The sequence below is a fragment of the Phyllostomus discolor genome, chromosome 4, assembly GCF_004126475.2.
Source record: "Phyllostomus discolor isolate MPI-MPIP mPhyDis1 chromosome 4, mPhyDis1.pri.v3, whole genome shotgun sequence".
Taxonomy (NCBI): Eukaryota; Metazoa; Chordata; class Mammalia; order Chiroptera; family Phyllostomidae; genus Phyllostomus; species Phyllostomus discolor.
In genome coordinates, this window is record NC_040906.2 from 32,261,504 (window position 1) to 32,274,167 (window position 12,664).

Below are 12,664 nucleotides of genomic sequence, written 5' to 3' on the forward strand. Positions count from 1 at the left end.
AAGACCACATTTAATGGCATGAATCAAGTTTAGGTGTTCACCTTAATAAGTCTATTTTTTATTTAAAAAATAACCAAAATTTTTTCTAATTACACAAAAAATTAATTTGTTCTTAATCAGGAGATGAAGGTAAATAGAATATCAAAGAATGTGTACCTGATTAACACACTTCAAATACCTGTTTAAGGGGATAATGGTAGTAGCTCTATCTCAGGATGACAACCCTTTATCTTGCAAATATTTTCTAATTACTGTATTTTTCAGACTATAAGATGCACCTTTTTTTCCCACATTTTTTGCTTCAAGATTTTTCCCCCTATTTTCCTCCTCTAAAACCTAGGTGCATCTGGGGTCTGCACCATAAGATCCATCTAGGTTTTAGAGGAGGAAACTAAGAAAAAAAGTTTTGAAGCAAAAAATGTGGTAAAAAAAGTGCATCTTATAGTCTGAAAAATACGGTAATGTTCAAATGGAAACTGTTATTTTTCAATTCTTTTGTAAATACCTAGTTCACCTGCCAAACCATCCACAGTGTGACTTCTTTTTAATAATCTGTGAAGCAAATTTCTTCAACCTACAGAGATCCAGTTTATTTTTCACTTGTTACCTTTTTTCACCAAAGTCCAACATTATTAGGTCATCCCTCAAAGAACTGGTCTGTTCCTCAACTATCCTCATCCTTTGCTTAAGTGCTGTGAATGTTTCAGAAGCTGTAGCATTGATGTGGGTTGGAGAGAGGACTGGTCTGGATTCTGAAGTTTCCAAATGCACCTGAGATTAAAGTCAAAATATTAGTGTAGTAGATCCTATTATTTTTCAAAATAGCCACCACCCCTTCCTGTGATAGCACTTTACATCCCTATCCTGTTGAGCTAAGGGGTGGTCATGTGTTCTGCTTTTGCCTATTACATGTGCGTAGGAGCTTTAAGAGCCACCTTGTCACTCACCACCTCTTTTCCTCACTCTGCATGAGATGAGCAACATCCCACATAGGGCTGGTGCATCTGCCAAGATCCCAGAGTAAAGATGACATGAAATAGAACCATGACTCATCCATGACATCCACTGTGACTGAGCAATAAACTTATATTGTTATAAGTCACTGAGACAGTTCAGTAGTTTGTTATTGCATTACAGTCTAGTCTATCTTATCTGCTACTTTTAGATATACATTAGGACTTATGATTTGGTTAAGCGAGTTATTACCTCTTCCATTACCAGACATTTTTATTTTAACATACTCCAAATACAGACTTTCTAGAAAAAAATTCAATACTTGGACCTCTGAGCAGTTGTCATGAAATAGATTTATCAACTGCACTGAAGCAGTGGTTTTAAAAAAAATAATTTGTAAACTTATCTTCACAGACTGCTACATCTATTGACACCTATGGTTTGGGGGGAAAGTCAAATTTTCTGACTTTCCCCCCAAACCATATGAAAGTAAATGGGAGTAGTGAGACCACTCTTTCAGGTGTCAGTGACAGAAGCAGGAGCAGTGTATAAGCAGTCCCGCCACGTAAATGGATCCTGCACCCAACCTTCAATGACGAGGTTGTTGGGGGAGACTTAAGGACACCTTCCTGCAGCTCCATCCTGCACAGACACTTCTACACTCACCAGGCTGTAAACCTTAGCTGTCACTAGCACCAGTGTTCCTACAGGGATGTTTGCACAAAGGTCCCACTTGGGACATCGGTAGCACACCTTTCTCCCCTACTTGCTGAGCAACCACACGTCTCCCTTCCCCTTACCTTCCAGGCAGTGGAAGTGGGGATGACCTCTGGCCCAAGTGACTGAAGGGGGTTCCCAGGACCCACAGCAGGAATTAAAGAAGTCTGAAAACTGATGGCAGGATTTAAGGGGGCAAGAAGCATGATGGGGAGCTGTACTCGTAAAAAGGCTGAGCTTCTTGCCAACATAATCCTGCTACAGCCATTGAGGGCATTGCTCTACTCTGACATAGCCCTCCAAGCACCTTCTATCTTCCCGCCACAGGTCTCAGAGAATGGCCCACGTATTTCTCTCTTTTTACTTTTTTAAACCTTCACTGAGGAATAATTGACAAACAGAATCATATATATTAAAAGTGTGCAACATGATGATTTGATATGTATACATTATAGAGTGGCTACCAACATCAAAATAATCAACACATCCATCACCTCACATACTTAACATGGTTAACTTGAGTGTAGTAAGAACACTTAATATCTACTCTCAGCAACATTCGAGTATACAATACCATGTTATTAACTACAGTCATCATGCTGTACCTTAGATCCTCAGAACTTATTTGAAAAGACAACCTACAGAATGGGACAAAATATTCACAAACCATATATCTGATAAGAAATTAATATCTAAAAATATACAAAGAATGGACACACACAAAAACAAAAAATCTGATTTAAAAATGAGCAACAAATATGAACAGACACTTTTCCAGAGACATACGACTGACCAAAAGCATATGAAAAGGTGCTCGACATCACAAATCAGGGAAATGAAATCAGACCCACAATTATTAACACACACACAATGAGATGTCATCTCATACCTGTTAGGATGCCTATCATCAAAAAGAGATTGCAAATGTTGGTAAGGACGTGGACAAAAGGGAGCCCCTCACACTGTCGGTGGACAAGTAAACTGGCGCAATCACCATGGAAAACCGTATGGAGGTTCCCCAGAAAGTTAAAAATTGAACTACCCCATGATCCAGCAATTCCACTTCTGGGTATATGTCCAAAGGAACTGAAATCAGTGTCTTGAACAGACATCTGCACACCCATGACCACTGTGGCATTATTTACACTAGTTGAGATATGGGAACAAACTAAGTGTCCTTCAAAGGATGAATGAATGGATAAAGAAGATGTACATACATACAATGGAGTATTACTTGGCCACAAGAAAGAAATCCTGCTATTTGCAACAACATGGATGAATCTGGAGGGTATTATGCTAAGTGAAATAAGCCAGACAGAGGAAGAAAAATACTTTATATGGTAACCCTTATATGTGCAATCTAAACAGACACATCTGATTTAACAGAAACTGAGAATAGAATTGTGATGACAGTGGCTAGGGGGAGGGGAAAATAGGATAAAGTAGACCAAAGGGTACCAATTTCTTTTAACTCTTATTTTAGAGCTTCTGACCAGAATTTCTCTCTTTTGTGCTCCTCTACAAAAAAGAATACCTTTCTGACACACATAAATCTTTTTGAATTCTTTAAGAGATTTTCTGTGAACAATCAGCTTAAGGACATGGGATGAAGAAGCTCTTCTATTAATTCCCTTTCATGTTTCTACCTGTTCCTGAAGGGAAAGACAAAGGTTATATGTAGACAGTGTCTCTGGATATACAAAGATTTGAATTATGACTCATCTACATTTCTACAAAAAGCCAGATTTGGAGGCTCCTGCTTCTGTTACCACCTGGGGCAAGATCGTGTTCCTCAGGTAACAGAAGGAAGAGCCTCTGAGACAGTTCCCAGGGCTAGCTCTGCTGCACTGAAACTAGGGCCAGGGTTAGGGAGCCACCCACCGTGTGGGGTGGGGAGAGAATGGAGCAGTAACAATGGAGAAACACCATGCGGCTTTACCCTCCATTCTGTTTTCTGTCACCTGCTGTCTGGCTACTACTAAGGTGCAAATAAACCAGGCCTGGGGTGGGGAGAAAAAGTATGGAAAGAGAATTTAATGGTGTTTGCGGCAGACAGAGTCGGCTCCTTTGTGTTCTCTCTAAATGATGATGAAAAGTACACGACGCCAGCCTCCCTTGCAGCTAGCACAGCCATGTGACACATTCTGGCCCACGAGACCTTAGGCAGAAGCTTGCAAGGAGCTTCTGGGCAAACTTTTGTTTTTCTGATAAAAAGGACAGGCATTATGGCATCTGCCCTTCCTTTCCCTCAGGGTGCTCAGAGCTCTGGGAGCTCTTTTTCAATCAGTCATGTAGTACCTCCCTCTTAACATAAACAGAGCCATGGATCGCCAGTGTCTGAGAAACACAGGAAACAGCCAGAGAAGCTCAAATTAACCTGAGATTTTCCTCCAAACTCTGCTTATATGAGAAAAATAAACTTTTATTTTTTGTTTTAATCCTTTTTTGTTGCTATTGTTTGCAACAAAAGCATGCCAAATTTACAGTAGTCCCAGGCAGTAGTTGGTGGAGAAACAAGGAGGAGGTAAATAAAGGAAAGGACAAGCAGAGTCCCAGCGGGAGGGAACTTGTTAGGCCTAGGTAGCCAGTTACAATACAAAGGACTGCCTTATCGGAAGCCAAGCACAGAATTCTAATACAAATACAGCAAAAGTCTATTTTTGCCCCTAAAAATATAAGTTTTTAGAAAGGAAATGGAATATAAGCTTCCTACATATATTTAATGAGATGCAGACTGCCACTTAATATTTTCATGTAATTGTTGAAATGTTATAATTTTGCTGATATTTCCCTAAGGTACTTATGGTATGCATAAAATGCCTACATTTACTTAAAAGGTATGTACACATTTGGCCTGAAAAACAACTCAAATTGCTTTGCTTAAAAAAGAAAAAATATATATCTGGGTAAGAATTAGATTGTCATCATCGTTCACATCCCCCTGAACCTGATCCACACTGGAGCTTCTCAGGCTTCCAGAGAGAAAAAATACTCTCAAACAAGAAGGAAGAACAAACTTGGCCCCCAGCTTCTAAAGGAGAGAGGGTTTATAGAAAATTTACCCTGAGGAAGGTATCTCAAGGTACCTGGGACAGACTGATGGTGGGCAGGGGGTGAAGGTTTTGAGTGAAATACATGGTACAGTCTTGAACCTACATTCTGATGCTTGACAGTAACAATAATCAAAATTCTAAAATATGAAATTCTATTTTTAGAAAAGTTCATTCACAGCTACTTTAAAAAATATACCATTATCCAGTTAATACAGTGTTGTTTTTATGTTTAGGGAGAGTATTTCCAAGGACCTCCTATGTAGGTTACCTCACTGAGAGCATAGCATGAATAAGCCCAATGTCATTTAATACCAGGAAAAGCCAGGTGACTTTAGAAAGGGAATACTTGCTTCTGTGGACAGAGGCTCCATTCCTATACCTGACAATAGCTACGATTACATGCTTACATGCTATTGGCTTCAAAATAATAGGCCAGAGACCCAATGCTGTGTATCACAACCAATGGAAAACAACTTGGTCAATAGCTTGTCCTCATTCACTCACACATCTAACAAACATTTCCTGAATGCCTATGTAAGCCAGATACTCTTATAGACACTGGGGAGTACAGCAATGAACTAGACAAAACTCCTTGCCACCATGGAGCTTCTTTTCCAGCTAAGAAATACAGACATTAAGTAAAATGCATAGTTTGTTCCTTGGTGATAAGTGCAGTGGAGAAAAAGTAAGAAAGAGGATGGGATGGAGACTGTGGTGCGGGCTTCCATTTTAACAGTGTGGTCAGAGAAAGCCTCACTGAGATGATATTTGAGCAAAGACCTGTGAAGAAGGTGCTGGAGTGAGCCATGTGGATAGAAAGAGCAAACAGCAAATGCTAAGACCTGAAGTCAGAATGCCAATGGGTCCAAAACAAGTAAGGTTGTAAGGCTGGTTGGAGAGGAACAAGTGGAAAGAACAGTGAGAGGTGGGGTCAAAGGGTAAACAGGGCCTTAAAAGCTGTTATAAAAGTTTGGGTTTAACGCTCAGTGACTATCAGAGCCACTGGAGAATTTAGAGCTGCGAAGTGCTGTGATCCAGCTTACCTTTTAATGGGACCACTCTGGCTACCCCCAGGGATCGTAGGTCAACAGCAAAAGTAGGAAGACCAGTTGAGCAACTGCTATAATAATAAAGGCAGGAGATGCCACTGGCTAGGACCTGGGTGATAGCAATGAAATAGTGAGAAGTGGTCAGAGTTCAGACATAGTGTAAAGATAGGTTTTGTTGATGGATTAGCTAGGCGATATGAGAGAAAGGAAGCATTTAAAAGACGGTGTTGCCATTAATTGAGACAATGGAAGCCTATTAGGAGGAATTAGTTTTAGAGGGAAGATCAAGAGTTGTTTTGGGCATATTAAATTTAAAACAGGAATGATGCTCAATAAGATTAAACTTGTAGATCTGAATTTCCAGGAAGTAGTGGTCTGTAGATATAAATTTTGAAATTGTCAATATATACGTGGCTTATAAAGCCACGAGGCTCAATACCAGAGAACAGAAAGGCTTCAGGGACCTAGGCCTGGGTGCTCCGAGACTGATAAATTAGGGACATGAGGAGTGTGTGGGTGCTCAAGACACACTAATGTGAACTTCTCCAAAATAGGGTCACATTCTTAATCCTTTTCCATCTTCAGACCCTAGCGCAATGCATGGGATTCTGTGGGTGGCTACAAACAGGCGTAATTCAACAAAAATTTAAGAAATGTCTATCCTGTTCTAGCCCAAGTGCCGGGTAATGGGGAAATAGCAATAAACGAACGTAAATCCCTAACACCCGCATTCTAATAAGCAGGCCAGGGAGGATAACAGGCGGCCGATACCGAAACTCATTAACATCGAAAAGGCTTTCCCAGGAACCTATGACCTCCAATCTAACATATAAATAAAGAAAAGGCGAGGCAATGGTGGTGCTTATCTGACGGACTTCTTGGTGCTACTCTCTTCCGTCCTTCGGCTAGAACCAGACCAACACAAAAACTTGGCTCCTAAGCGGTTTCACCGCCGTCCAGTGCAAAAATGGCTTAAATCAGGGTCCTGAGGTTCAGAGAGCGAGACTAAACTCCGCCAGGTAGGGGAAGAGGACGGCAGGGAGAGGTGAGGGTGGCCTTTGGTAAGCCGCCGACTCCCCCATGGGCCCGGCACCTTCATTCCCGGCTCACCCGCCCGGAGCCCAGCAGCCTCACCCCACTGTCCATCTGTCCGCCTGTGGCTCTGACCCGCAGCAGGAGGGCCGGTTTCCATAGAACTAAAAGACCACTTTAAACCAACCCGCTCCCAGGCGCCGTAGCTCTCGTAGACAGGCGCACCCGTAGCAGAGCATGCCGGGAACTGCAGTTTTCCCGGCCCAGGAGGGCCCTCCGCCCGGGGCGGGATCCAGACCGGAATCCCGCGGCGGGCCCGGAACGCGCCGCCCCGTCCAGAATGACGACAGGTCTCCATTGTGCGTGAGCGGGGCACGCCGGGATATGTAGTTTCCTCTCAGTCAACCTCCCGGAGGTCCTGGTCTGTCCTCTTTTGAAGTTACTGGTCCCCTCCCTGTGACCCTGCGGCGTTTGGGGCATTTGGCAAACATATATTCTGCGGCAGGCGAGAGTCCAGGATTAGAAAATGTTTTTAATTTTAGGAAGACTAAAGTATCAAATACCACTTCTGAGCGGAAAAAAATTTAATGAGTATAAAAATTGGTAAATATACAGAGTTCATTCTTCTAGTTAAAAAACTAAGCCCTTCTTCATTCTTGCCCGTGATGACCAGATGGAGAGGAAAAGGTAAGGAAGGCTTCTGCTCCCCTGCCTTGTCTCTTCCGTAAAATTCATTTCTTGCCGTGTGAGTGAATAGGTATTTCTAAATCTGCCTGTAAGTAGCTAAGACAGAGTATTGAAAATAAAGCTGCAGTCGTTTCTTAGTTCGGTTGTAAGATTCACACTTAACAAGAAGCGTTCTACAGTGAAATCGCAACACAGCTTTGCGTTTAAGTATCTGGACAGTTACCACCGCCAGGAGAGAATGTCCATCAAACCACAGCTGTAAGACATTTCATCAGAACGTGAGCCCCATCCGGTGAAAGAGAAATGAGCACCGCATACATTATTCAGAGAAAGGGACTAAATAAAGCTTTTAATATGAAACGTGGGAGAGTGCTTTAGAGCGCCAATGCAAAGAGGCAATTATTCTCTCAGTATGTGCATTTTCTCTTGCAATGACCTGCTTTATCTGTAGAGGTGAGAAATAGGTACATGCATTCCACAGATAATCCAAACACTTTAAGGTAATGAGAGTTTTCACTTTCTCCTTGAAACCTCATATTAAGTAGAAGTAAGGTAGACAAGTCAATTAAATTTAGTCTTCATTTATTTTTTTCTGCCATCCAGGAAACCACATAAGAATTTAAATTAAGCAATTACAGAGTTAGAGAAAAGAATCTTAAGTCTTCAATAAACTAATTCATCTGCTAGAAAGACCCAATCTGGATACTTGAGAATTCATTATATTACTAATCTGTTTTATTCTTTAAGTGCCTGATTTTTCCTGATTTCTCCCTTGATTTTCAATTGATAAATATTTTTATACTTGTTTATCCCATTCAAAAATAAAGATCTTTTCAGTCATGGAAACCTTATGGATTCCATAAGGACCACATCCTTTCTCACTACAATATCATATAGGCTTTTATTTTTAAAAATATTTATTTTTTTAGAGAGAGGGGAAGGGGGGAGAAAGAGAGGGAGAGAAACATCACTGAGAGAGAAAAACATCGATTGGCTACCTTCTGTATGGGCCCAGACCAGGGATCAAACCTGCAACCTAGGCAAGTGCCTTGAATCGAATGCACGACCTTTTGGTTTGTGCAATGATGCCCAACCAACCGAGCCACATGGGCCAGGGCACCATATGGCTTTTTAACTGGTTTTCCAATCGCCCTTCCCAATACATCTTCACATAGCTACTACAGTGATTTTTAAAAATAGTAAATCTGATTCTTAGTCCCTTGCTTAGAAAACATTTAAATGTTCCCCCTTTGAACTAGTAATTTTCCACTGAACAGGATAAAATTCAAATTGCTAATGGCTTCAGCCTAATTCACGAGCCCATCTGTACCTGTTCCCCCAAGGGAACCTTGAATTCAAGCCTCCTGGCATGTCTTTGTGCTTACGGGCTCTGTGCCCTCTGCCGGGTATGCCCTTCCTCTTGTCAGTCTGGTGAGTTCCACAGAAACTTAACCGCTTCTATGAAGCCATTCTATTGCCCCCCAAGGTACGTATTGCACTGCCTTATAATTGTCAGTCTGTCTTATCTCCCCTTAATTAGGCTGTAGGCTATTTGAGGACAGAAGTTTTGTTGTTTTTACTTTGATCTTTTTATTGTTGATTCCAAACAATGTCTGGCCCACAGTGGAAGCTTGGTAAGTCCTTGTTATGTGAGTGACTTAATGAACAAATTTTGAACACTTCTACCGACAGAGGCTATGACTCACTCCTTTACCGATATTTGTATATTTTATTGGGAGGTGAGGAAAAGGCATCTACTTTCTTCCAGAGCTGGCAATGATTTGACATTGCAAATACACAAATGACAGCAAAGTTATCTACAACCACTTCCCCTTGGAGTTGAAAAAGTATGTTGTGGATAAAGAAATGTGAACAAAAAATTTAGTTCTCATATTTTGTTGGGACAATGAGAAATGAGAATGGTTTCTCACCTTATGTGGATAGTCCAGAGCTTTTGGTATTATCTCTGCATATAGAGATTAGAATTCAGAGGAGTCTCTGACTTTTTAATCAATCAGGCCAGAACAGCGAAGATTATCCTTTAGTTGAATCAGTCTCCAGTACTAACGCTTCTTATAAGGTCTCTGAAACTTCAGTTCACCAACTACTTTTTGTGGTAGAGTATATTCACTTTTTCTACTGAACAAATAAGAATAAAGTCAAAGTTATGGTGATGTTGCTGCAGCTCTATTTTACATTTCCTAAGATTACTCTTTTGATCTTAATAGGATAAAGTGTAATCAGGAAGAAATGTGTTCTCTTTAAATTGCCTCACACAGTTCAGCTGATATTTCTGAAAATTTCTGATTGAATCATCATAATAGCAGTGTACATCATCTGTTGAATCTATATGATCTGTTGTTTCACTCGATCCTAGCTGTCACCTTAAGATGTAGTAGCTGTGTTCCCATTTTACTGTTGAGACAACTGAGATTTGGGGAAGTTAAGTAACTTACCTAGAGCCATACAGCTGGAAAGTGAGAGGATTGTTATTTGGACTTGGGTCTATCTCTCTTCAAAGCCCATGCTTTACAACTTGATTCTACCTCCTACCCATTCTCCATTCCATTCTGACAGCAGTGGGTCCACAAAAGTTTCAGCTGGTAACTACGAGATGAGAAATACATGGGTTAACTCCATGCAGTGGGACACCATACATTTATGAAAGCAAATGAGGCAGTATAGGTGGTGGTATGTGGGTGTTTATGCAAATATCCTGTTTCTCCTTAACTTTCACCCACTACTGTTAGCTGATTTATCTTGCCAGCAACAGCTGTTATGGTGTGATAATAGTGACTTTCTGTTTTCCGCAATTATTAATCGGAATTTTTTTATAAAGAGAAGTTTTCTCCTATCTATCTATCTATCTATCTATCTATTTTGAACTTTGTTATAAACACACATTTGGTGAGTAAGGGGTGGCAGAAGGCAGAGACAGTGCTGTACATTTCCAATTTATTTATGTATTTAATTATTTATTTATATTGGTATGGGCTTATGTATATTTATTTTGGTCTTCGGGTTATAATCTAATACTATCATTCATTTATTACTCAAATTGTTCCATTTTCGGCCATTCAGAGAACATTAAGAAGCTGTGTGTCCTGTCTTTTTTTTTTTAAGTACTTCCTTACTTTTCGTCACTGCAAGACTTCTAGGCTTGTCTTATATATTTTCCCTGCCCAGTGCTGGATTCAACCACTTGTCTGAGGAGCCCTGTTTTTTTTTTTTTTTTTTTTTTTTTAATTAAAGAAGGGCATTTAAAATCTGAATGCCAGGGTATCACTGCTACTAGTTCCTCTCAGAAATAAAGATAGGGAATATATATAAATACCAGTCCAGGCATATACATTCATATCTATATTTCTGTATGTCTTTTTTACATATGTGAGGTCTGTCCAGAAAAAGTCCAGCCATTGTTAATATAACAAGAACTGTTTGCATGACATTGATGTAACCTGGCAGTCAAGAACAGTGGACTGGAATGCACATGGGTGAACAATGACAACTTCACTGTACTAGTCAGTGGGTGCAGTAGATGCTGTTGAGTGAGCATGTGTACTGTGTGGCAGTCGAATTCAAAAACTACTGAGCAAGTAGAGCAATGAATCCGCATCAGATTTTGCGTTAAGCTTAAACATTCCTCTGTGAAAGCTATTTGGATGATTCAGAAGGCCACAGCTATGGGCAAGTGGTGATTGGCAGCTTTGTAACAACAATGTGCTGACTCATACATCACATTTATGCAGAGATTTTCAGTGAAACTTCAAATCTCCCAGGTGACTCAGTTCCCCCACAACCCAGATATGGTGCCCTGCAACTTTTGACTTTCCCCCAAACTAAATCATCTTTGAAAGGGAAGAGATTTCAGACTGTCGATGAGATTCAGGAAAAAATGATGGGGCAGCTGATGGCAACAGGGAGAACCCAAGGTGTGTGAGGTCCCAAGGTGCCTACTTTAAAGGAGACTGCGGTGTGTCATTGTCCTATGTACAGCATTCTTGTATCTTGTATCTTCTTCAGTAAATCTCTCTTTCATATTACATGACTGGATACCTCTGGACATATCTCGTACATAAAAGTGTGTGTGTGTGTGTGTGTGTGTGTGTGTATGTAAATAAACAAAGAATGAGTTCATATGGATATTCCTACTCAAATCCAGAACCACAATTTATTCTAACCTTTTCCCTTTGCTGGCCTTAACTTATTTCCATGACTGTAGGAGACCTGGCTCTCATTTTCTTCAGTATTATCTGCATGTTTTTCAATCCTAGGACACATATAAAGTAGTTTTATCATTTAATACTTAGGCACAGCTCCTTTTGTGATCAGCTTTACAGTATCTAGGCAAAACACTGTTTTCCAAAGTTACTTAGGTTACTCATTTCTTCATCTGCTTCAGTGTGGCTATGTGATTTATTTGTAATCCAGTTAGATTCCTGTGTCACAGTCTGCACTCTATCTTGTGTTTTGCTCACACCCTGGTTGACGTTATTTAATTTACCTACAAATTATTAGTCTTCTATCTCCCCCCATAACTGTATATGGAAGTTTCCTCACCCTCAAAATCCCATCAGGCCTCCCCTTTGTAGTCAGCCCCTCACCCTGCCTTTCTGCCCACAGTCACTGATATGTTCTCCATATCTATAATTTTGTTTGTCCAAAATATCATATTAAGGGAGTTATATTCTTTCAGGTCTAACTTCTTTCATTTATCAAATGAATTTAAGAGTGACCCATTTTGTGGCCTGGATCAATAATTCATTTTTGTGGCTGACTGGCATTCCACTGTATGGATATATCACAGTCCACTTATTCATTCACTTGTTGAAGGATATGTGGGTTGTTTCCTGTTTTTGATTATTACCAGTAAAGCTGCTATAAACATTTGCACAGAGGTTTCTGTGTAAAAATAAATCTTTCATTTCTCTGGGATAAATGCCTAGGAATGGGATTGCTAGGTTACATAGTAGGTGTATGTTTAAATTTATAAGGAATGCCGAATTGCTTTCCAAAGTGGCTCTGCCATCTTGTGTATCCATTAACAACACATGGGATTTCCAGTTGCTTCTCACTCTTTCCCACAATTGCTATCATCAGTATTTTTTTTTAGCCATTTAAGTAAGTGCATAGTGATATCTTGTTGTGGTTTAATTTACGTGTCCTCAGTGA

At 40.3% G+C, this 12,664-nt stretch overlaps 1 protein-coding gene across 1 annotated transcript in view; it reads right to left on the bottom strand.

Annotated features, from left to right (window-relative positions):
• CCDC150 (coiled-coil domain containing 150) overlaps nucleotides 1-7,125 on the bottom strand; it is a 74,269-nt gene extending 67,144 nt beyond the window's left edge. Inside the window, exons 1-2 of the mRNA XM_028509384.2 lie at nucleotides 6,908-7,125; nucleotides 608-771 (exon numbers count right to left, since the gene is read on the bottom strand). Coding sequence (XP_028365185.1) covers nucleotides 608-771; nucleotides 6,908-6,919 — 176 coding nt within the window. The 5' untranslated portion in view covers nucleotides 6,920-7,125. The remainder of the gene's footprint in view (nucleotides 1-607; nucleotides 772-6,907) is intronic.
• Between the last annotated feature and the right edge of the window lie 5,539 nt (nucleotides 7,126-12,664).